Source organism: Halichoerus grypus, chromosome 1 (assembly GCF_964656455.1).
Source record: "Halichoerus grypus chromosome 1, mHalGry1.hap1.1, whole genome shotgun sequence".
Lineage (NCBI taxonomy): Eukaryota > Metazoa > Chordata > Mammalia > Carnivora > Phocidae > Halichoerus > Halichoerus grypus.
The window spans coordinates 110,449,886-110,477,120 of NC_135712.1; the positions used below are offsets into that span (position 1 = coordinate 110,449,886).

Sequence of the window (27,235 nt, forward strand, 5' to 3'; positions counted from 1 at the left end):
TTGATCCCAGGATGCTAGGATCATGACCTGAGCCGGAGGCAGACGCTTAACCGACTGAGCCACCCAGGCGCCTCTCTTATTAAGTCATTCTATAAATGTGAAGCAAATAGACAAAATTTTCTTCTGTTCCATGAATTACATTTTCTTCCAGGATGAGTCGTTGAGTCTTTTGCATTGTGCTGTAGGTACGGCGCTCCTCAGGACCACAGACTGACAGCGTCAGCGTTACCTGGAAGCTTGTTTGAAATGCAAATTATTTGGTACCATCTCAGACCAACTGAATCAGAATCTCTACGGAGGGAATCCCGGATTTTGTCCCAATGATTCTTAGGCACACGGAAGTTTTAAAACTAATGCTGCTGTATGTTTACATAGTTACGTTTCTTTTTATTTTGCTCAAGCTTAACATAGGCAACAGAAGACATTCCATAAGCTCTGATAGCGTAGGTGACTTAACACTTCCCACTCTGAGACCAGTTTATTTTCTTCTTCAAGATACAGTTCGGAGCTGAGTCTGTATCCGTTTGCTTTTCTGAAGCCTAGTGAAAAAGAGCCAAGGACTGTGAAGGGAAAGGCTCACCTGGATTATCAAAAAATATTTGAACTTTGTTTTCTCTTCTGAGATTAAGTTGTCCCTATTAGTCAAGAGGGAAGGTCCTCACACTATTTTATTTGGGAATGTCAGTATTACTTCCTCAGGAATTCTGGAGGTTGGGGGTAATGATGGACAATGACGTACACTGCTGCTTTCTGCTCCAACCCAGCACAGAATTACACCACAGAGCTGTTGTTAGCTCGGCAACACCGAAACACAAGTGGACCATAAGGCTTGAGAAGTAGTTTAAGGTCCAAGAGCAGTAAGACTTCAGTGCCAGACTGAGAGGGAGGGGTGAAGTGTTAGCACTGGTTGGGTTAAGAAGTCATTAGAAAGTAAACATACTTTTTGATACCAACAGTTTTTACAAAACAAAATTTCCTAAATATAGTTATCATGTGAAATGTTCTAGCACAGATTTAGTTCCACAAAAGAGGGGTTCCTTTTACATCAGCTTAATAGAAGTTTATTTTCACACTGCTATGGTAGTAAGCCCCTAAACTTTACAAACCCTCATGTTTCTCTCAAGAGAGATTTTTTAAAGCCTTAGTGTTGAATATCATCAAATCATGCTTAAAAATTCTGCAGGCTGGTTTTAAAATCTGAATTAACTAAAATTATGACAATGATAAAATGCCAACCAATCAAGGTCCCAAACTAACAACCTTCAAAATAAGAAAGAATTATTATTGGAATCTTGTTGTGTTTTGACAATGGTAAAGGCTGACCAACTGCTGTCATTAATGTTAATGCCATTAAAAAATGTATTTATATTCTGAAAGCATATTTGTCTTGCACATCTTGACACTGAGGTATAAAGCCATGTTTTGTCAACATTTTTTATTAATCTAACAAGTATTTTCTTCCATAACAGCAACTGTGGTAAAAACCCCAATAACATTAGCCAACCTGCTATAATGTTCTATGGTCTTCTACTTAATATAGTACATAAACATTTATAAACTACACAGCCACACCAATTTGTAAGCAACTAATAAATTCTGAAATGTTAGAAATATAATAAAACTAATTCTAAATAGTTTCTAACTTTCCCCTTTTCCTTGTTTATATTCATGCTTCCCACTAATTTTTTCACTAGACTCTATTAAATCCTAGATTTAAATAGGGTCAAAGGTAAAACAGTATTGAGATGCGTGTCAAAAGAACACACTGAGTTTTATCAGTGTCTAAGCCACTTAAAGCTATTCTCCAAAAGACAAGTTATTCACCCAAGACAAACATGAAAAAAGAATTTAATCTTAAGTTTTTCAGGGTTGACCTGTCACATACATGGGAACATCCAAAGGCTCAAGTTTGGAAGGTCTAAATGCCAAAAGGTTAATTTGTCACTAGGGGAATGGCCATCCACTGAAGAAGGGCCCTACACACACTGAGCACTGTGTTCAACGTGCAGAAGACAGACATTTGGGCTGCTACAAATGAAGGTAACGAGGCTTTAAGCCTTTATCATAAGTAAGATAAAATATTACACCTGAATAATAACCTCTAAGTAACTTCCAGCTTAATCTCTATTGACTCTTGCCACTGTATCGACTTAGGTTAACAGTTCTGCAGTCTTAATTAAAAGGAGAAGTCATTAAATCAATTTTCTGCAGTGAATTATCAGACTACCTTCCTGTTAGCTAGAAATTACAGTATGTTCCAGCTTGAGGCTGTAAAATCATGATGATTACCAGACATTAATTCAACAAATATTCACTGATAAATGAAGTATATGGTTGTGCTAAGTGCTTGGTAGACCAAACGTTGAATTATCTCTTAATTTTTCCTCAAATCCCTTTATTTCTAGCAACAAATCTAGACCTACCCCTTCTATTCCCATATGGAAGCTAAAATATGTTAAGACTGCTGATATATGACTATTTTTCTATATTATGATCCTATTTCTGCTAAATTACCTTTATAGTCCAGCAGTTTAAATTTTTTGCTTAAAAAAACTATCTTTTTAGAACTCTGAAAAGATATTAAATTCACTGAATAAAAAACTTTTCGATTTTGTTCCTTAAATATAATAAAATTCTGATATATGATGTTAAACAAGTTAAATTATTAGACAAGTAATCTCTATTCACCTAAAATTAATGGTGTAAAGAGGTTTACCTGAACTTTCAAGGGAACTAAGTTTCAATTACCCTAAAAATGGTAAATGACTTATTATTTGTGTGTGAAACTAAAGCATGTTCCTTATGAAATTATCTGTAAGTCAAAAACAAAAATTGAGGAAGACAACTTTTAAATATAATGTTAATAGGTACGCTGGGCAATAAATTCAAACTTTTTATTTAACTTACATCTGCTTAGTTTTTTATTGAGTTAAGTATAAAGGCCCAGTTAATCAACTCATTAGATTGGTCAAGGCAAGACACTTGAACTACATAACAATATTTAAAAAGCAGTTGGTCTTTTAGTAATTCTCTGGTAATCACACACACACACACACGCACATACACACAAATTGGTAGAGTACTCTGGATATAGGATTTCCCCCCATAATCTCGTATAATGCACTGTTCACAATCTGCAGTATTTTGAAAACTATGTAAATTGGACATGACCAAATTAAAGATGCCTGATAACCTCTTATAAAGTATTGGGGAATTTCAGCTGTATTCCCAAAAGATCAATTTTAAACTATAAAAAAGGAAAATTCATATAAAATCACAACAGATTTAACAGACATCTTTGAAAAGAAAGTCAAATTGTAACTCAATTTTCTACTTTTCCAAATATGACTAAGGAAAAAAGGTACAAGTGGTAATGTCTACATTTTTTAAAAACTGTTAACTGAGTGGATTTGGGGAAGAAAAAAAAGCTATACAGTATTATTGCACTCCACGAATGTGCAGAATTCCAAAATGTGCCAGCACTGAAAAACTGTCTTGCATTGAGGTTTTTCAAGAGGTACAACGAGCCTGCCAAGAAAGCATCTGGTCTGTACTAACAGCTTGCTGTCTTCAGTACAGGCCTTCATAATGTCAGTCACGCTGCTCTTGCAAAAAATCCCTTAATGTCTGAAAGAGAAAAAAGAATATTTTATTTCAAAATTCACTCTTATAAAATCAACCCATTGATAAGAAAAGAACTGAGAACATCTCTGCTATGCAAAAGTTAACTAACATTCACCTCTCTCTGTTCACACACATTTGCTTACAAATTTTCTATCTCGAGCATGTTAAAAGAATCTGCATACTCTTAGGAACTAGTTATTTGCAGGTAAAGAGAAGATATGTATATAAATATTCTAGCATAATATACCAACTCTGACTATTAGGAGTTCCAGCCAAAAAAGTGATGTTATATAAAGGCCCAGTTATTAAGCCTTGAAGATAAAATTAGTAGCACAACCTTACCTTGTTTTGGCAGGTCCAAACGCTCTTGATCACTTAATAAATTTTAAGAAAGAAAACATCTATCTATTAAATCTTAAATTGGGAACTCAAGTGGTATGGAATATCTAGTATCTTTTGTGATGAGAATGATATCTATAAATGGTTACTGTATTCTTAAACTACTTACAAAAGAGTTTTCAGTGCTGATAGGTGGGGCTATGATCGATGATGTGGGATTGAATCCATATGCACATTGAGCTTCATTTCATTGTCAAGAATTTGAACAAGCTGTTGCATGGATGGGAGGTGGCCAGATTCCAGCTTAGACCACACAGGCACATCTATAATAAAAATAAACAGTACCACCCCTTAAAATTAAAGATGAGTCTATAATAAATGCTCGTTCCACAAATATTTATTGTCTATATATACAGCTGGGGATACAGTAGTGAACCAGAGAATTACCCTTCTTGCTGCTATGGAGTTTACATTCCAGTAGGGGAGATACTAAAAGCACTACACAAATAGCCACAAATCACAATTGTGTGCTAAGAATTAAAACTAGAAGATGCTGAGGGACATAGGAGGCTAGAAAGGAGCCTTTGTACTTATTAAGTGAGAGGTATCACTAAAATTGGAAAATACTGTCATTAAAAGTGAGAGCTGAAATACAAGAGAAGAGGGGTACAAGGGAGGCTGGAGAGGCAAGCACTGACTAGATCAGGGTCAGCAAACTATAAAGCGCCAGACAGTAAGCATTTTCAGCTTGGGAAGACATACAGTCCATCACAGCTACTCAACTCTGATTGTAGTCTGAAACAAACAACAGGCAATACATAAATGAGTAGGCACGGTTGTGTTCCAATAAAATTTTATTTAAAAAAAAAAGGCAGCTGGACATAGGATCCACGTGGCCACGGTTTGCCAATCCTGAGGCTACATCAAGCAAGGCCTTTTGGGTGTTATTAAATGTTCTGGTCTTTATCTTGAAGACAAAATAAAGCCACTTAATGAACTTGAGGCAGTGAAGCAACGAGATGAAAATGATGTGCATTAAAAAAAAAAAAAAATCACTCTACTGTTTGGAGCTGGTATCAGCAGATTTTTCTGTAAGAAGCCAGAATAAATATTTTAGGCTTTATGGCTCAAGAGAAAATCAAAAATATCTCATAGGTACTTACATAACCAGAGAAATAAATTTCCACAAATTTTTCATTGATGAAACTCAAAACTTTAGGTATAAACACTAAAATCTGAATTTTATATAACTTCCATGTGCTATAAAATAGTCTTGATTTTTTTGCAACCACTAAAAAAATTTTAAAAATACTGTTAACTCATAGGCTATATCTGACAACCTCTAGTTTAGAGAATGTATTAGAGGGTAAGAAAATAATCGTGATAAAGATAATCAGAAGTAGAACTCTGAGAAATGTAGAAGGTAGAATTAAGAATCAGACTTGGTAATCCATTAGATATGGAGACTAAGGGAGAAACTGAGGTTATCCTAGCTTTCTGACATGGGAAACTCTGGGAAGAATGATAACAGTGCCATTATAAATAAATGAGCAATGCCAGGGAAGGTGCAAACTGGAGTACCCAAGAATTGCAGGAAGCAGAGGTAATCAACAGTTTGGGAGGAGTTTAAGATTCCCGGATATACCAATGTTTATAGCAGCAATGTCCACAATAGCCAAACTATGGACAGAGCCTAGATGTCCATCAACAGATGAATGGATAAAGAAGATGTGGTGTATATATATATATATACACACAATGGAATATCATGCAGTCATCAAAAAAAATGAAATCTTGCCATTTGCAATGACATGGATGGAACTAGAGGGTATTATGCTAAGCAAAATAAGTCAATCAGAGAAACACAATTATCGTATGATCTCACTGATATGAGGAATTTGAGAAACAAGACAGGGGACCATAGGGGAAGGGAGGGAAAAATGAAACAAGATGAAACCAGAGAGGGAGACAAACCGTAAGAGACTCCTAATCTTAGGAAACAAACTGAGGGTTGCTGGAGGGGAGGTGGTGGGAGGGATGGGGTGGCTGGGTGATGGACATTGGGGAGGGTATGTCCTATGGTGAGCGCTGTGAATTGTGTAAGACTGATGAATCACAGATCTGTACCCCTGAAACAAATAATACATTATGTGTTAAAAAAAAAAAAAAAAAAAAGATTCCCGGGTATAGCATCTAGAAGAGAGATCTAGAGCTCTCTAGAGTTATACATTCAGGGGTCATCATATGGACATAATTCTCAAGCTAGGGGAGTTGAGGACCATATAAAGTGATAGTTTTGCATACTATGAAAAACAGAAAAGCCCAATGGTCATTATAAATCATTTAAAATGTGTTACAGAATGCAAACTATTCAGAACCCACCATTCAAAGTTATCTCAAATGCACCTGTTGACATACACTGGTTTTCAATCATGTTGCTCAAGAAGAAAACCATCATACATGCATAGACCTAAAAGAAAATATAATTAAGTACAGCAGGCAAAGTTATTTTAAAGGCAAAACATTACAACTGAAGACAGTAATCTTTTAAATACAGAGTCTCATTTTTATTTGGTAACGGCTGTTTTTAAATCTACTTTAAAAGTTTCTATACGGGGCAGGGAAGCCTGGGTGGCTCAGTCAGTCAACCATCCGACTCTTGGTTTCGGCTCAGGTCATGATCTCAGGGTTCTGGGCTGTGGTATCAAGCCTCATGTCGGGCTCTGCGCTCAGCGCAGAACCTGTCTGAGATTCTTTCCCCTCCCTCTTCCTCCCACTCTGCTCCTCCCCCTGCTCTTTCACTCTCTCTCTCTCTCTCTCTCTCTCTCTAAAATAAATAAATAAATAAATTCTTAAAAAAAGTTTCTATACAGACTATTATTGCTATTCTGTATATTCAGATAACATACATGGAATAAGGAAAATGAAACATTAATTCACAGCTTTACACACACTGAATATATATTCATAATGTAGAGACAGAAATTCTAGAGATTTCATAATAGCCTTAATAAGTTAAACAAAAGAATTCCAGCATAAGAAGGGTTTATTTCACCATTTTTATAATATAAGGTATGAATTCACAAGAGACTAGTGATGCAATAATCAGCAACTCCATGTATTCAATACAACCTGTCCATGTTCCAAACAAATCATTTTAAGTCAAATAAGAAAAAAGTAAATTAGAAAGCACTAGCATATTAAATTATATTCGCTCCCCTTTTGAAGGCAAATCTATACCCTTTCAAAAGAGGCTAGAAGTTCCTTGGTGGACAGGAAGGTTTTAATTTAACAAAATCACCTGACTAAAAACAGGATGTAATGAGGATGTCAATTCACAGCAAGTTATTTCAAAAAAGTAAATAAAAATGCCCATAGCGAGTGAGAAAAAGCTCTCCTCCCATCCCACTTGAACTAGGTGGGCTTTGATTTCATAGGGGTTACCCTCGCATTTGGAAACTGTATGTCTATTTTCATGGGAACAATACACAAGGAAGTGTCAGGAAAGCTAGAGCTTTCAAGTACATTCCTCTTCCCCAGCAGATTAACAATGTTATATGTCTTCAGAAGTAAAATGCACTAAAGTTGGAATCAATAGAATTAATAAATATAACACAAAACATCATCAGTACTTAACTTTCAATTCTTAATCTTATGCATACCAATCTTACTAATAATAGGTAGAGACACAGTTCAATAAGAGGAAGCACCTGAGGATGTTTATGTTAAGAAGCCTTGCCTGTTACTGGAAATAAATGGTTCCCTAAGAAAAAGAAGCATAGATATGTAGGAGTCCACTAAAGGTAGTTTCAGCCTAGAACTAAAGAACAAGACCAGAGAGAGGACTCCAAAACAGAATACTCCTTAGAAGGAAACCTAAGCAATCCCATCCAAGAGAGAAATATAATTAGTCCCATTCCTCACAGCAAAAAGATAAACCCTCTAGAAAAGATGATTTTAAGTAAAACAAATGAAAGAAATCTAAAAAGAATATATGCCACAGCAAGACCCTACAAAGGAAAATAGAAATAGCACCAAAGATTCATATATATATAAGGACAAATAAAAACAGACAAAATTTTAGTAAGGACAAATCCATAATGGATTTATTCTTGGAAATGTCATTTTCAATGTAAATAAACCCATTAATACCTATAAAGTTAGTATAAAAGGCCTACATTATGTGTATATTATGTTTTGTTGGATATGATTTGACCTAATCTATATAATCAATATCAGGTATTAAATTATTTTGTGTCCAGTTTCTACTAAAGTCACACCTCCCTATCCTTCAAATAGTAAAAAGATAAAACCCACTCATTCTTTTTTTTTTTTAAAGATTTTATTTATTTATTTAATTGATAGAGAGAGACACAGCAAGAGAGGGAACACAAGCAGGGGGAGTGGGAGAGGGAGAAGCAGGCTTCCAGCCGAGCAGGGAGCCTGTGGGGGCTTGATCCCAGGACCCTGGAACCATGACCTGAGCCAAAGGCAGTCACTTAACTAACTGAGCCACCCAGGTGCCCCAAAACCCAATCATTCTTAATACATAGTTATAAAAACTAAGGCCGAGAAAAAACAATCACAAACAAAAAACTAAGGCCATTAAAGGTTAAGTGCCATGCCCAAAGATTAAAAAGTGATCGAAGCTGAAATAATACAAGTGAACAGGTGAATCAGCAACAAGTACTTAAAAAAAACAAACAATCCATTAAAATATTTTCATTTACAACCTAAAAATCTACAACTATCAAAACTATAGGTTACATACCTTATTTTCTTGGCCCCACTGCCAGATGCTAGGAGCTTGCATGCCAAAGAAAGCAAAAGGATCCTTGCCAACAATTATTAAGCCTATTAATACTAGTTTGAAGACTGACAGGAAAGATGCTATGTGTCTATCAAAAGAAAAAAAAAATTCATCAGAAGCCACAATTTCTCACCTAATTCAAAACTTCATAACTCAAGTATATGTGTATAGACAATTTCTAGACACCAAATCTAAAGGTTACTAATTACAAGTAGTGAAAAAGATAGTAACTAAAGCTTATTGTGGAGTTTTAAAACAAAAATGTTTAATATCTTTTAAATCAATCAAAAATCAACTTGTAAAAATATATAGTATTAGCCTTTAAAATATTATTTTAACAGTACAGACTTCGTATAAAAATTTGGGAGTTCTTGATCTATTTCCACAGTAAAAATTATATAAGAAAACACATCCTTAGAAGGTTACCATCTCTGAAATAATCCTCTTTTCCTTCTTACAGAAAAATTCTTCCATATTTGGATCAAATAAACTTGCTATTTATAAAACAGTGTTCTGTTTATTGTAACCAACTAAAAAATTATAATAACCAAGAAAAGTTAATTGAACTAGTTCACAAAAGTTTACTCACAAAAGTGAAAAAAATTCACTTTAAAAATTCCTTTTAAGTTACTGAAATTTACTTACCTATATATGGGTTGAGGGAGGTAATTTTCTCCTTCAATGCGGATGTCTGGGTACCGCTGGCTTATAACCCGCATGTACTCCTCAAACACCCGCCTATAACCTCAGGAAACACTGCAGAAAAATAAAAGTGCTACTGTTAAGCGATTTAGAATATGCCTACACTTACTTTGCATTTAGACAAAGCCTAAAAATTGCCAAGATTAAAAAAGCATTTCTCACAAACAGTGACAAAGTAGTAACAACTGATGCTCTCCACCATGTATATCCATCTGTTAGAACATTAAACTTTATAGATTTGGGTTATTGTTGGGCAGCAGCAAATACCTATTCATACATGTCAGCATATTTTGAGCTCTCAAATCAAGTTGCTTTTTGTGGGGGTATCAATGAGGATAAATACTGAAACGACAACAATTCTTATACATCTGAAAGAGGGACTTTCAAAACTGGGGCACAGAAAGCTTAAAAAATACCAAGGCAGGAGACATGAAAACTTTGGTTCTTATTCCACTCTGCCCCTAACTGGGCAAACATGCCTGCTCAATCACAATAAAAGGAACTTAAAGAACTCTTAAATCCCTTCTGACTCTAAAATTTGCTTCTACTTTGCAAAGGAAAACAAAGATTGGGAAGGTAATTTTCAGCAGTATGACAGCAATCCATAACATTACTCCAGAAATTAAGTCAACAGCATCAAATATCTCCATTAAAATTTCTGAACAACTATACTGTGGATATATATTTCCCCAACAAGAAAAGGGGAAAAGGCCACCAGAGTGCATCTATAAGGGGAGGATACACTGACAACTTCAAGACACTGATGAAAAAAATTGAAGACACAAATAAATGAAAAGATATCTTGTGCTCATGGATCAGAATTTATATTGTAAAAATGTCCACATTACCAAAAGCAATTTACAGATTCAATGCAATCCTTAACAAAATTCCAATGGCATTTTTCACAGAAATGGAACAAACAATCCTACAATTTGTATGGAACCACAAAAAAACCAGAATAGCCAAAGCAATCTTGAGAAGGAAGAACAAAGCTGGAGGCACCATGCTTCCTTACGTCAAAGCTATATTACAAAGCTACAGCAATCAAAATTGTATAGTAGCAGCACAAAACAGACACATGGATCAATGGGACAGAATCAAGAGCCCAGTAATAAACCCACAGAAATATGGCCAATTAATTTACAACAAAGGAGCCAAGACTGCAGAAAGGATAGTCTCTTTAACAAATGGTGTTGGGAAACTGTCAGCAACGTGAAAAGAATGAAAATGGACCAACTATCTCCCATCACACACAAAAATCAACTCAAAATGGATTAAAGACTTAAACATAAGACCTGAAACCATAAGCATCCTAGAAGAAAACACAGTGGGTAAACACCTTGACATTAGTCTTGGCAACGATTTTGTGGATTTGACCATAAAAGCAAAGGTATCAAAAGCAAAATAAACAAGTGGGACTACATCAAACTAAAAAGCTTCTGCAGGGCAAAGGAAGCCATCAACAAAATGAACAGGCAACCTACAGAACGGGAGAAAATATCTTCAAATCAGATATCTGATAAAGGGGGTTAATATCCAAAATGTATAAGGAACTCATACAACGCAATAGCCAAAAGTCAATAATCTAACTAAAAATGGGCAAAAGGACCTGAACACTTTTCCAAAGATGACATAAAGATGGCCAACAGATACATGAAAAGGTGCTCCATATCACTAATCAACAGGGAAATGCAAATCAAAATCACAGAGAGATATATCCCCATACCTGTTAGGATGCCTATCATCCAAAAGACAAGAGATAGTTAAGTGTTGGCAGTGATGTAGACAAAAGAGAATACTTGTGCACTGTTGGTGGGAATGTAAATGGTACAGCCACTATGAAAACATTTTGGAAGTTCCACAAAAAATTAAACATAGAACTACCATATGATCTAGCAATCCCATTTCTAGATATACCCGAAGGAAATGAAATCACTCTAAGAGGTATCTGCATCCCCATGTTCATTTTAGCGTTACTTAAAATAGTCAAGACATGGAAACAACTTAAATGTCCATCGATAGATGAATGGATAAAGAAAATGTGGTATAAATACACATAGGAATATTATTCAGCAAAAAAAAATCCTACCATTTGCAACAATATGGATGAAACTTAAAGGCATTATGCTAAGTGAAATAAGTCAGACAGAGAAACACAAATTGTATAATTTCATTTTACATGGAATCTAAGAAAGCCAAGCTCAGAGACATGGAGAGTAGACTGGTGGTTGCCAGGGGCTGTGGAATAGGCAAAATGGGGAGATGGTGGAAGGATACAAACCTCCAGATGCAAAACAAATTTTAGGGATCTAATTTACAGCAAGGTGACTGTAGCTAACTATACTGTATTACTTGAAAGTTGTCAAGAGAATAAACATTAAATGTTCTCACCCGATAAAAAAGGTAATTATATGAGGTGATGGATGTGTTAACTAACCTTACTGTGGTAATCATTTCACAATATACATGTAAATGAAATCATCACCTTAACTATACATAATTTCTATTTGTCAATCATAATTCAATAATGTTGAGAGAAAAAAAGGAGGTGGTACCACCAAATCAACAAAAGAGCTTACAAATTCAGGTAAGATTGTTAAACACATAACCACATTAAGTTCTAAGTTAATGAATATATAAAGCAAGGAAAGTACAGAGGAAGCAGAATCAGTAACTAAGGTGCCAACTTCGTTGATCACACTATCATCAAGGAAAAAGAAACCAACCACCAGCATCAGGTTTGTATCTGGCAGGGTGTAACAGCCCAAATATTAGTAGATCTCAATTTAAGAAAACGCACTTGGGGGGGGGGGAGGGAGAAGTAAGAGAGAGAGAGAGAGTCACCAATTTTCTTTACAATTAATACTTCCTCTACATTTAGAATAAAAATTTCACAAGAGATTAAGTCCCTAAAAAGTATGAAATTTTTGCAAAAGGAGACAAATTTCTACAGCTAAATACTTAACTTATGAATCTCCACATACTTTGTTTAGTAAACATTCACCTTAGCTAATGTTATTACTGTGTTAGAGTCACCAAATTGTAGTATTTTGTCAATTGCTTTCTCTATAAGAAAATTTTTAATGTTGCTTTTGTTTTGAGGATATTACAAAAAATAATACCTATATGCCTAACTACCTTGAAACCAAGACATGGCAACTGATTTCAATGTCCTCAAGTTTGCATCAGTGTTTACAATGGAGTTAATTATCTAAAATGATATTCACTAACTTTTAATGAAACACTGTGAGAGCTAGAGACAAAGTTAATTGAGTTGAAACTTTTTTTTTTATAGATGGAGAAAATATGAAGCCCAAAGAGATGAAGTGACTTTCCACGGTTATACATCCATATATACTATTTATTTATTCACTCACTCAAATACTTATTGAATGTCTACTACATGTCAAGCACTATATTAGACACTAGGCATGTAGTAATGAGTGACACAGATGTGGTCCCTGCCTTAGTCAGGGGCTGAGAGACCAGAACATGGACTTTGTGATTTGACATCCTAGCCCTTTCCACTAGACCCCAATAAAACAGTTAGATGGTACAAGAGCTATTCTTCCCTTTGTCCAGGAAATAAGTTCCCTTTGGCCAAAATGCCACAAGCAAGTACCTATATAGTTGACCTCTTGATGGCAGAGATCTCTGAAGTTTTTCCATGACGAAGACCTAGAGATTCTCCCTCTGTAAAAACCTGTGGGCCCCCATAAGTCCCTCATATTTGTTCTGGGAGTTCCAATCCTTTGCCAAGGGAAGCCCTAAGAGGCCCAGCTAGAGAGGTGTATTTATGTGCAGGCAACACTTCTGGTCAGATTCCTCCTAGTCACCTACTTTTCTGGCTACTGTGCTCAGAAGCCTAGCTCTATCCTCCGTTCTCCCAGTCCCAAGTCTTCAGTATGGTCTCAGACCTTTGCATCAAACTCCAAATGGAATTAGTCCATAATCTTGAAATCCAAAAAGGACTTTAAAACTGTATCTTTTTTCAAATTTTCAGTTATAAAACGTGTTAAGTCATGAGGATAGAATGTACAGCATAGTGACTATAGTTAGTAATAGTGTATGGGATATTTGAAAGTAGCTAGGAGAATGGATCTTAAAAGTTCTCATCACAAGAAAAAAAAATTTGTGACTGTATGGTGATTGCTGTTAACTGGACTTACGGTAGTAATCATTTTGCACTACATACAAATATTGAAATCTTTATGTTGTACAACTGAAACTAATATGTCAATTATACCTCAACAAAAAAACAAAAACAAAACAAAAAAACTGTACCTATTTTATTTCTGAAAGATGAAGCAGTTTACAAAACTGACAACATATTTTTAGACAAGTTTACTTACATATAAGTAAACTTTCCTCCCTATCATTGCCTCCAGAATTGTGAAGAAAACCTAAGGAACTTTTTTCCTAAATAACTGTTTTCCCAAAATCAATTTTCCTGTTTTGAAATAGCAATCTCTACTGCTTACAGATGTTTTCCAAAACAAAACATACCTGGGGTTCACATTACAAAATGTGAAATTCAAGGCATACATAGTGAGGAGCCAGTCATTTCCACTTCTACTACCACACCCAGCTCTTCCAATTTACTTCATTCTTTCTGGGTCCATGAGTAAAACTATGACTTCCAGTGTACCCCCAACACATAAATATGGGAACATGCTAAAAATATGCTGCAGCAGCTGCCTCTTCTTCCTGCAGTGGGACCAAAGGTCCTTAAGAAGTAGATTTAAACTCTGAAATCTTAACGTTAAGTCCTAATCACTTTGCAAATCCCTAGTAATATAGAAATATCTTACTATATGGAATCAACTTTTGCAATTGCTCACTTTAAAATATTTTTCACAGTACTTTTCTAAAAGAAAAAACCTGGATACAAATGAGATGATCTATGTGAAAGGAAATTTAAGAAATAAAGAAAATGCCTTGTCTGTGCTATTTCAAATAGATTCTGTGCTTTTTTTTTTTTTTTTTTTTTTAAAGATTTATTTATTTATTTGAGAGAGTGAGAATGAGAGAGAGAGAGAGAGAGAGAGTACATGAGAGGGGGGGAGGGTCAGAGGGAGAAGCAGGCTCCTCGCCGAGCAGGGAGCCCGATGCGGGACTCGATCCAGGGACTCCAGGATCACGACCCGAGCCGAAGGCAGTCGCTTAACCAACGGAGCCACCCAGGCGCCCCGATTCTGTGCTTTTTTGAGTCCATCATGTATTCAGTGTCCTGATTCACGATGCCAACCACTCTCCCTTTTCCCCTTTCTATATTATGTCTGCCCCTAATTGTAGTCAAATACTTATATCAAACTTGAGCCCATCACAAACCCCAATCTCTCAGATCTTTTTATATCAAACTTGAGCCCATCACAAATCCCAATCTCTCAGATCTTCTTACTAAAACAAAACAGGGCATGAAACAAACTGAGAAAGACACAAAGAAATGGAAAAACGTTCCATGCTCATGGATTGGAAGAATAAATATTGTGAAAATGTCTATGCTACCTAGAGCAATCTACACATTTAATGCAATCCCTATCAAAATACCATCAACTATTTTCAAAGAAATGGAACAAATAATCCTAAAATTGATATGGAACCAGAAAAGACCCCGAATCGCCAGGGGAATGTTGAAAAAGAAAACCAAAGCTGGTGGCATCACAATTCCAGACTTCCAGCTCTATTACAAAGCTGTAATCATCAAGACAGTATGGTACTGGCACAAAAACAGACAAATAGATCAATGGAACAGAACAGAGAGCCCAGAAATGGACCCTCAACTCTATGGTCAACTAATCTTTGACAAAGCAGGAAAGAATATCCAATGGAAAAAAGACAGTCTCTTCAACAAATGGTGTTGGGAAAACTGGACGGCTACATGCAGAAGAATGAAACTAGACCATTTCCTTACATCACACACAAAAATAGACTCAAAATGGATGAAAGACCTCAATATGAGACAGGAATCCATCAAAATCCTTGAGAACACCAGCAGCAACCTCTTTGACCTCAGCTGCAGCAACTTCTTGCTAGACACATCTCCAAAGGCAAGGGAAGCAAGGGCAAAAATGAACTATTGGGACTTCATCGAGATAAAAAGCTTCTGCACAGCAAAGAAAACAGTCAACAAAGCCAAAAGACAACTGACAGAATGGGAGAAGATATTTGCAAATGACGTATCACATAAAGGGCTAGTATCCAAAATCTATAAAGAACTTACCAAACTCAACACCCAAAGAACAAATAATCCAATCAAGAAATGGGCAGAAGACATGAACAGAAATTTCTGCAAAGAAGACATCCAAATGGCCAACAGACACATGAAAAAGTGCTCAATATCACTTGGCATCAGGGAAATACAAATCAAAACCACAATGAGATACCACCTCACACCAGTCAGAATGGCTAAAACTAACAAGTCAGGAAAGGACAGATGTTGGCAAGGATGAAGAGAAAGGGGAACCCTCCTACACTGTTGGTGGGAATGCAAGCTGGTGCAGCCACTCTAGAAAACAGTATGGAGGTTCCTCAAAAAGTTGAAAATAGAGTTACCCTATGACCCAGCAATTGCACTACTGGTTATTTACCCCAAAGATACAAATGTAGTGATCCAAAGGGGCACCTGAACCCCAATATTTATAGCAGCAATGTCCACAATAGCCAAACTATGGGAAGAGCCCAGATGTCCACCGACAGATGAATAGATAAAGAAGATGTGGGGCGCCTGGGTGGCTCAGTTGGTTAAGCGACTGCCTTCGGCTCAGGTCATGATCCTGGAGTCCCGGGATCGAGTCCCGCATCGGGCTCCCTGCTCAACAGGGAGTCTGCTTCTCCCTCTGACCCTCATGATCTCTCTATCTCATTCTCTCTCTCAAATAAATAAACAAAATCTTTAAAAAAAAAAAAAAAAAAAAAAGAAGATGTGGTATTATATACACAATGGAATATTACACAGCCATCAAAAAATTGAAATCTTGACATTTGCAACTATGTGTACAGAACTAGAAGGTATTATGCTAAGCGAAATAAGTCAATCAGAGAAAGACAATTAATTATCATATGACCTCACTGATATGTGGAATTTAAGAAACAAGGCAGAGGATCACAGGGGAAGAGAGGAAAAAATGAAACAAGATGAAACCTGAGAGGGAGACAAACCGTAAGAGAGTCTTAATCTTAGGAAACAAACTGAAGGTTGCTGGAGTGGAGGGGGGCCGGGGGATGGGGTGGCTGGGTGATGGGCATTGAGGAGGGTACGTGCTATGGTGAGCGCTGTGTGTTGTGTAAGACTGATGAATCACAGACCTGTACCCCTGAAACAAATAATACATTATATGTTAATAATAATTTAAAAAAAAGAAAAGAAAACAGGGCAAAATCTCAGGTATTTATGAAGGCCTGAGCTCCCTCTCTAAAAGGGAAGAAATGGGATTTTAAAACGTGGCTATCTCCACAAAGGTGAACGTTTAACATGTTTAATTTTTCAAAGGACTGAGAAGATAAGTGAATCTTCAGAGAAACAGAAAGATAAAGTACCTTTTACTGAGAAAAAAAGTACAGATGTGAACCAGGGAAAAGTGAATGACGTCTTCTCCGACTTCCCAGTTTTCTATTTTAGCTCATCTCCGACTTCCCAGTTTTCTATTTTAGCTCGTCTTAAAGCCCGGCTGCATCCCTGCCTTTGGGTTCTAAGACTATTCTCTCAACAATTTTAAAATGCATTTCCAAATGTATTGTTCAAACCAGTTCAAAAAGGTTTCTGCTACTTGCATCCCAAGAATTTCAACTAGTATTTCTCCCACACTGTACCAAGAAAATCAGGAAGGTATTTGGTAAATACTGTGCTTTCTAATTGTCTACAGCATTGCTCAGTCCAACAGCTCACTGATCACTGAAAGCTGTGTTTTTAGATATAATCTTTACTTTTCCTTGTTCTGTTTAGTAGATGAAGTACAATAATAAACATTTGTCTGGTGCATCACCTGCTCTAAGTGCTTTAAGGAATGAAATCTGCAAGATGTTCTCTAAGTCACACAAGAAACAAGGTATTCAGGGAGTGAAAAATAGACTAAACTGATAAATGTTCTTAAAAATTGCAAACAGGAGTGCTCACACACTTTGAAGATTAAAATGTGGCCCAGAATTTGGTCAGTTTTTTAAGAAGTTGCAAGAGCAGCACTAAAAAGGTATCAGCTTGTCAGATTAAGGAACAGTATTATACGAAATCAAGTGACTTCCATTCTAGCTACCTCAAATCTTGAAACACTACAGTGGCCACCGCAATAAAAACACATACACGAAATATGCCTAAAGTGGCTTCTAAGATTCCTGGCTTCTTTACTAAGTGTATTCCAAAGATGTAACAAACCTAAAATTTGATTAGTAATCTGTTTTTATTCTCTTCATACTTTTGTCTTCTTCTGGAGGCCACTAGCTTCTAGTTTCTCTATACCTTTGGCATAACATTTCAGGAATTCTTTTGCTAAAGACTATTCCACCACGAATTTATAAATTACTTAGCTCCTTCAGCTCTTCCTGGGGAAGGAATTTTATCTGTTTACTCTGGAAAACACTTATTAACAGATTTATAAGGTATGCAGTCACTCAATAAATGGTGACAACTGCATTTTGTAGAATTCTTTGTTTCATCTTAAAATACTTCATATACGATGCCAAGCTTTTATTCTTTTCAATACATTTTTTAATTACATGCCACAGAACTCACCCTCAGTGCATTTTTATAAGTTGTTAAAGAGTCTGATAAAAAAATATACTGTGTTCTATGCTAAGTCAATGGCCAAACTGAAGAAGTCTCTGGGTTGCTTTATTGCTTTCCTATTTGACCTGTATATTTATTTACCTGTTGGTTGTAGACTGATTTCACATGACGTTAGAATAAACTCAATAAAGAAGCCAGGAATCGTAGAAAGAAAACCACCAACAGGATAATGCAGTTATAATAGTAAGTAAGGGTGTGTCTGATATCACAGCAGCAGAAAGAAGACTGGCAGTAGCACAATGAATTCTGGAAGCTTACCCCCACCAGTAGAGGCATGGAGGCCAGGCCAAGAGTGTTACTGATAAGAGTTATGTTCAAAACGGAAGTTTTGCATGTATTACATTCTATGCCTAACAGCTACCAAACTGGAACAGAAGCCAACCAGGTAAAAACCTACCAGAAATGAACAGTATTAAGTGATATCTATCTATACTCCAGTTAGGAATATAAGGGGCGGGGAGGGGGGCAGGGAGGGCAGTTAGGTTATTTCAGGACAAACCACAGTGGACTACAACAGGTTGTACTCACTTATTCAATAAATATTGACTGATGACAGTCAAAAGAGATAGAACCTAGAACAAGAGGAAGCCAAACAGACAAAAATCTATGCCTTTTTGGTGCTGGCAATATTCTAATGAAGAAGAGAGAGTAGTAAACTGGTAATAATCTAGTGAAGAGGATACAGTTCATCAACTGATAATATCTGAAGCAGTTTCTCTTGTTTTGAGAAAAAGGGAGGAGAAACAGAAAAAAAAAAAAAAAACACCTGAGGGACTATGGAAAAAATGTCATAAAACGAAAATGCAGAAACAGCAAATAGAAGTCAAAATAGAGCCTACATCCAAAAATATTCTACAAGAAGCAGAAGGATAATAAGAGGTAAGGAAGCACTACAAGAATCTTAAAACCAAAAAGCAGAATCAAAAAATATTTTGAGGGCGCCTGGGTGGCTCAGTTGGTTAGGCGACTGCCTTCGGCTCAGGTCATGATCCTGGAGTCCCGGGATCGAGTCCCACATCGGGCTCCCTGCTGAGCAGGGAGTCTGCTTCTCCCTCTGACCCTCCTCCCTCTCATGCTCTCTCTATCTCATTCTCTCTCTCGCAAATAAATAAAATCTTAAAAAAAAAAAAAAAAAATATTTTGAGGCAAAAAAATATATATGTATGTATTTTGAGGCCCTAAAAAAATTGATGGTTAGAAAACGGAATAAGTGATAGAAGATGAACAATAAAGATTGCAGAAGATCTGAATACTGTCATTAGCAGATTTCACAGATCCATCAGGTTTTATTTTAGTAAGAGAAATCCCCGATAGCCCAAAGAACATTTGCAACAATTGACCATGTTACATCACAAAGAAAGCCCAGTAAGTAAAAATAGCCAATGTCGTATTCTGATTACAGTGCAATAAACTAGTAATCTTTAAAAAACCAACTACTTCTCTAAGATCTTCCAGTAGGAGTATTAACTAGTTGAACAATATCAAAATTTTAAATGTAATACCCTTTGACATAATCATAATATTGTGCTTCTGTGGGTTTAGTTTACAGAAATTATAAGTATACAGCATATTTGAGGATATTCACCTTAAAAATAATTTTGTGAAAAATTAGGATCAACCTAAGAGTTAACCAATAAGGCACTGGTTAGATAAATTAAGGAACACTCATCTTATGTAATACTATGCCTGCTGATGCATATCTGTAATTACTGACACTGAACAGTAAGTGATGGAGGGGAAGGAGAATTTCAAAAAAAAAAAAAAGCATACAACTATGAACATGATCACTTCTGTAAAATTACATAATACAGTATGTGTGTAGAGTTGTCTTGAAGGATGTTCTTCAAAATGTTAATAGAGGGCTACAAGGATTTTCTACTTTCTTGTGTACTTCTGAGGGGAGAGCAAAATATGTGACCCCAAAATATGCCACTTTGCCAGGTGGCTTATTTTGAGCTGAAGGCAATTTAGACCAAACGGACTCCAAACAAAAACAAAAACAAAAAAACTCACTGCTCCCTTAACTACTTAAAAGAATTTAGATAGGCCCAAATAGAAAGCTATTATCAGGGGTAACTTTTTATCTGAAAGACTTCTGTGGCAGAGCAAACATCTATTTAACCAAACATCTGCTCTTCTTATTGTCCTGTGAATTACCCTCCTCCCCTTTGAAGCCCCAGGCCCCTATCCTATTCTTTAGCTCAGGATATTATATAAGCCTCAATTGCCCAACTTGTTCTTGCCTCTCATATTTTTTATAGGGCTCTCATAAGTATGTAATTAAATGTTTTTCTCCTGTTCATCTGTCTTATGTCATTTTGATTAACAGACCAGGCTAAAGAACCTAGAAGGGTAGGAAAAAAATGTCTCCTCCCCTACACTTTTTTATTATTTTTACAAGAAACCTGTATTATTTTTATAGCCAGAAAACTAATTTAATTTTTTTAAAAGATGAAAGTCTCAGAGTAAAGTTTTCAAAAGTTTATTTACCAAAGTTCTCATCACAACATTAAAGACAACAAAAATAAAACATTACAATAAAACTTGATAAATGACAGCATTTATGCTGTGCTAGTTTTTAATCGATTATCTACCTCCAGCTTTATTTCCTGTCCCCTCTCCCTTCTCTGTGCTGAGTCAGGCTTCATTTACATATGATCTTCCCTTTTTATAAAGCTCTTTCTCTACATCTCCTGGTGCTTTCCCCATACCCTTCAAGATTTAATTTCCTCCTCTCAAAGCCTTCCAACTCTCCCTGAATAACCTTTCTTTCCACTAGGTTTTTAAAGCCCTCCATTACGATCTCTTTTAGAACACTCTGAACAGAATGCTTTACTACAATATTGTTTAACATGTTTCTGTTTCTCCCACCAGACAATCGGTTTTCAAACATTACTATAAAAAACTAATATTTATCTTCCTAAATATCGGACAAAAGGGCAAAACAAATAGCATGTAAAAAAGGGCATAAAAAACAAGGACTTGATTTCATCAGCAGTTCTTGCTAAAACCCACATGGCAAGATTTCTTCCTCACCAATCCTAGGCTGCACCCCTATCAAGGTAGATATGTGAAAACATGACTTGATTTCCCTTTTTGGAAAGCAGAAAAGGTGACAGAAATGAAACACATATGTATGCTTTCATTTTTTGCCTTGAAGCTTCCTAACAGTATAAAACAGTAACAGAATATTAGAGGTAATTGGAATGCAACCAACATCATCATGTTACAGATGAACAAGTTGAGAGCTAAAGAGATTCAATAATTTCCGGAAAGTCATTCAGAAGATAAGAGGCAGATCAAATAAGAACCTGGGCCTCTGAACTGTTAGCCCAGCAAATGCAGTTTTCCAGTAACTATACTATTCAAAATTTATGAGGTTATCTTGGTATTTCCAAATGATACATTCAATTTGATTTCCACCACTTACCTTAATGGCAAATGGTAAAGAAAGAATGTTTCAATTTTTCTGTAAGAGGAGATAAAACCTTTAAAACCATTCATATTTTACCTACCTCTAAAAGCTTTGGACTAAAGTACTTTGTTCATTATTAAGTACAAACCACTATTATGTGTACATTACTCAGTTAGATACTGCAGTTTTTTGTTTAAATAGTAAAAAAAACAAAATGGTGACTAAGTTCTACATAATTACAGAAAACTTTAAAAATCTAACGTAGTGGTAGGTGTAGCAGCCAGCATTTTATTTGTTCTCTAGTTAACACTCCATTAGTACTCTTCTACCTGGATCAAATTACTACTCCTTTATTTCAATGATTCTAAGAAGTACGTTTTTTCTATTTAGCATCTTTTTGAAAAATCAGTATTTATCTTATAATCATTTCTGTGTCACAGTTTAAACGGCAGTATTTCTCTCCCTCTGAGTGGTATATAAAATAATGGTGTATCTTATAATCCATCATATCTTAGGTTTGGTGAAATACAGTAACTGGTATTTAAGTTTTTAGTTTTAGGGACGCCTGGGTGGCTTAGCGGGTCAGGTGTCTGCCTTTGGCTCAGGTCATGATCCCAGGGTCCTGGGATCGAGTCAGGATCGGACTCCTTGCTCAGCAGGGAGCCTGCTTCTCCCTCTGCCTAACACTCCCCCTGCTTTGCTCTCTTTCTTTCCCTGACAAATAAACAAAATCTTTAAAATAAATAAATAAATAAAATAAGTTTTTAGTTTTAGTTATTATGGCTATTTTGGGGAGATGAAAATTTCTTTGTAGGATATTCCCCTGTTATCATTTTAAAAACTCAGGATTCCTCCCACTCCTTCCCACCAAAAAGAAAAAAAAAATCCACAGGGGCGCCTGAGTGGCTCAGTTGGTTAAGCATCTGCCTTCGGGTCAGGTCATAATCCCAGGGTCCTGGGATAGAGCCCCACATCCGGCTCTCTGCTCAGAGAGGAGCCTGCTTCTCCCTCTCCCTGCCGCTCTGCCTACTTGTGCTCTCCCTCTCTATCAAATAAATAAATAAAATCTTTAAAAAAAAATCCAACCCTCTACTTTAAAAAAAAGAAAGAAAGAAAGAAAGAAAGAAAAATCCATAAAATTTGTCTCCTTTGTTTATCATTCTAGTGAATGGCATAGCACCACTCCAGAACTCAGGAGCCATCTTTGACACCTCTCACTCCACACCTCCTCTCCTTCCCCCCAAAGATGTAACCCATCACCAAAACCACAAAATTTATCTCCTAAAGATCTGTTAAATCTGTCCCTTTACATTCTGCTACCACCACCACTGTATTCCAAGCTCCATCATCTCTCACCTGGGCAGCTCCCAACGGTCCCCCTAAATGGTTTCCCCATATCTATTCTTTGTCCCCTCTAATAGTCTTTTCCACAGTGAGGCTAACTGATCTTTCCTTATAGTCTGCCAGACCTTCCAGAATCTGTGCCACCTTCTCTTTGGTCTTTGAGGTCAGTAGCCCTGGCCTTCTTAAGCAATTATGTTCTCTTTACTACAAGGCCACTGACCGTGTTATTCCCATAGCTTGAAAGCTCTCCAGCAATTAAATCTCAACCTTTAGATCTCAGTTCAAAGTTGATTTCCTCATGGAAACCCTCCCTAATCCCCTTTATTTTCTTGCCTCCATATCATGAAAGCAAAGGCTGAGTTTGTATAAATAAAAATCTGTTCTTGGAGTAGTTGTTTCATTTACCTCTTAAAAATACTTTTAGAAGTTGGTTGCCCTAAAATTATAGCAGTGGATTCTTAAATTAACAAAAATTGGAAAATTCTGTATTCTGACTATGTTTTGAAATCTTAACATTAATCTACTATTCTTAGTGAATCAATTGTTAAATATCCAAATAAGGTTTAACTGTAAAGAGCTGTAGCCAGTAAGCTCTTTATTTTTGTTAATTATTTTTTTTATTTTTTATTTTTGCCAGTAAGCTCTTTAAACTACAACAACTGATTAAATGCTGTAGGTCTGACTACATGTTAAATCTCATATATGGGGAAAATAAAACATGAATACAAACATCATGCCAAACAGTATCTGTCAGTATACATTTACACATAAAATGCATTTATTCATAAAAATCACAAGGAAGGAAAATGTTATAAGGAAACTATTTTAAGCTCCGATTAGAAAACTTCCTTTTTTTTTATGTTCAATGTTTAAACATCCAAATAAGCAGGATAAGTTTTTCCCCCAAATATGAAATCAGTGTCATCAAATTCATCTAATTCTATTGCTCCATCAACTGACATAAACCAAAGACTTAGGGGGGGCGCCTGGGTGGCTCAGTCAGTTAACTGTCTGCCTTCGGCTCAGGTCATGATCCCAGGGTCCTGGGATCGAGCCCCGCATCGGGCTCCCTGCTCGGCCAGGAGCCTGCTTCTCCCTCTCCCTCTGCCACTCCCCCTGCTTGTGATCTCTCTCTCTGTGTCAAATAAATAAATAAAAATCCTAAAAAAAAAAAAAAAACCCCAAAGACTTAGGTGTATAATGCAGTATTGTGCACCTCTGGAAGCTTCATGGGGAACCACATCTATATTGTTCACCATAGTATCTTTAGTCCCTGGCACAAGCAGGTACTGAATGAATATTTATTGAAAAGATACATCAATATAGAAAAGGAAGTTTGTTTTAAGTTGTTTTGCACACTCTCTCCCTTTAATTCCATCTGTGTGTTGTGCTGCTGTCTTGTTCTATTAGCAAGTATAAAAGTGGTACAATTAATAGATGATATATTGAGCTACAGTTAAAGAAAGAGCACTCATAAAATAATAAAGGACAAAAGTGATTGAAAAGAAGGTAAAAATAGTTCTCTCCTTTGTTCACAGTGGTAATTAATGAAAACCTGCATTTTATAGCACTCAGATTTCAAATAGAATTAAAAGCATTTTCACGTATTTATCCTCAATTGTTTTAGCTTCCTCTTCTTTCCCAAACTCGCAAATGAATGTCCAAGAGATTCTACCAAAACCAGAAACCCAATATTCAATTTACTATATACAGATTAATCTCTGGGGGAAAAAGTAACAAACAACAAGCTAAATTTACCTGTATATGGAGGGCATACTAATAAAATTATTTCCCATCTACGATTAAAAAACAAAACAAAACTGAATAACTTTTGTATGTACTGTGCTCCAGGTACAACAAAAGAAAACTCTCATTAGACTTTTGGGACAAGTTTGTACTTAAAGGGGAAAAAAAAAAAGAAGGAAAGGAAAAATGAAAGAGAAACTATGTATCAGAAACTCAACTGAAGTTCTTAAGACTTTTTAAAAAGTTTAATTGAAAAACTAAATGCCCTTCCCTGTATTTGTTATGAACAACCTCAGTGGAAGGTACACTTTTTAAATTATTGTGACAAGTATTCCAATAGAAGAATTGTAAAAGAAGAGTATTTTGGAAAAGTACAAGTGAAACCAAGAGGTGGAAAAGTAGGAAACAAAAATTATGTAACTTGGAAAATGCAGTCTTTTTTTTTTTAACTACTTACATCCAAAGTATCACAATCCTTACCAATAACTATAGGTTGAAAAAAATGACAGCCACTTTCTAATTAAAAAAAAAAAAAATTATGGAAAAAAAAGGAATGGTCAAGTCATAACCCCCATTTACAGTATTATATGAAAATGATAATATGCTGGCCACATAGTAAACAGTACAGGGAGTTGTTCTGTTTTTTTTTTTTTTAATCAGGAGGAAAGTGCAAAGTTTTTATAGTTTTCACTCCAAAAATAAAGCCTCACCATCTCACTTCCTGACTCTAAGGGTAACTTAAATGGATTTTTTAAATTTTAAATATTTGCTTACTCTTTAAAGGATAAGCAAAAAAAACAGCTGGGCACATAGGAAATCTAACCTTTAGAACACTTAAATTAACACATAAAGTTTTAAAAAGCCGATTTTAACTGCATTACGGCCAACACTAATACTCCAAAGTATCAGGACTCTGAAAAATTTACTAACCTGACCATCCGATCTTGAAAAAAGTCATCTCTTGCAATACAGTATTCTAACTTCTACAATTTTACAATTTTAGTTTGCCTTTCAAATCTTCCCCCAACCCCACCTGCCTTATTACATGCATCACTGCTCAGGTTCTAACACTTAACCAGGTAACGACAAAATCACTTACAGAATAACGTCGAAAACTGCTGGGTTTTTTTCTGGTTTAGGGTTTTTTCTTTTTTTCTGTTTCTCTGAATGCACAAGAGATTCGAAAGGTAGAAAGAAAGACATGCCAGTACAGGCAACTTCTGGGAGGCGGGTGTAAGCGGGATTGGGGGAAAAGATAAAAGAGCTGTCTGGGAGTGAACCACTGTCAGAAGAGCAACGTGCTCCTTTGTAAAGACATTTTGGAAACTGCAAACTGAGAATCAGCCTCCCTGGACCTCTCCTCGCCCTCCAGCTGTCAGAATCCCCGCTCCCTCACTCAACAGTCACCCCGGCAGGTCCTGGAGAAAAGGCGTCTGTCACTCGCGGGTCTCCTCCAACGACCCGAATTAACCTTCGCCCAGGAGGGCAGCGAGGGTGCCTGGCATAACCCTGGGAAAGGGGACAGGAAAGGGGCACTGGGTGGCAAACGCTCCAGCATCTCCGCCGACGCTGCGCCAACTCATGCCCACCTCCGCAGGCAGCCGGGGTGGCCATGGCGTGACGCCGCCGACCGGTCCTCCGTACTGACAAGTGTCCCCACGTCTTCGCCTTTCAGTATTTAACCTTCTCGTGCCCTCCTTCCCCACTCCCACCATTCGAGGAGGCAAAAAAAGAACTGAGCCAAGTGAACGGTCCTGCCTGGAGGAAAGAAGGGCGGCCTGGCAGTCCCGGGAAGGACCCCAGAGAAGGCAAGCTCGGAGGGCTGCTGGCGCCGTTCTTCCGGGCCAGGGGAGGTTCAGCCCACTAGGCCGCGGAGCCGGGGCCTCACATAGCGACAGAGGCCTCGCAGAGGCGCGGCGGCGCTGCCGGGGCCCGGCACACATACTCACCAAATCTGGAACTTGAGCAGCGGCCCCGTGGCGTACTGCATCTTTAATCTTTTGCTAGGCACGCCGCCCAGGTTGGCCGAGGCATCGCTCCGGATCACCGCCGACGCCGCCACCAGGAGAACTAGCAGAAACCTCATCTTAATCAAGCCAGCCACTTTCGGCCGCCCTCAAACGGAGACTGCAGCCAGCCCAAGGCCGAGCGGGAGCCACCGCGCAGGCGCGATCCGCCAAGGTCGGGCAGGGAAGCAGAAATGCGCCTGCGCGGGCCGGCGCCAACGCACGCTCTGGGAGGCAGAGCTGACCTGTTTCGCTGCCCTGACCCACCATCTTGGGTGTGTGCGGAGGCTGGGATGGAGTGAGTTGAGCAGGGAGGCAACGAAGTAGCTGGTGGGATGTCAGAGGATCCTTAATCGTAGCACATGTGGTTTCACATACAATTTCACTTAATTCAGACATTGCTCTGCCTGAGACACTCAGAAGCACCCATTTAGCAGCCTTGATGCAGGTGTGGGAGATAAGAGAGA

At 37.1% G+C, this 27,235-nt stretch overlaps 1 protein-coding gene across 1 annotated transcript; it reads right to left on the bottom strand.

The window, feature by feature from the left end:
- Positions 1-362: 362 nt before the first annotated feature.
- SELENOT (selenoprotein T) lies at positions 363-26,941 on the bottom strand. The gene is made up of 6 exons (XM_036095580.2): positions 26,712-26,941; positions 9,419-9,529; positions 8,735-8,861; positions 6,346-6,433; positions 4,133-4,286; positions 363-3,627 (listed from the first exon to the last, which is right to left on the bottom strand). The coding sequence occupies exons 1-5, from the start codon at positions 26,846-26,848 to the stop codon at positions 4,162-4,164; spliced, it is 588 nt and encodes a 195-aa protein (XP_035951473.1). The 5' UTR covers positions 26,849-26,941; the 3' UTR covers positions 363-3,627; positions 4,133-4,161.
- Between the last annotated feature and the right edge of the window lie 294 nt (positions 26,942-27,235).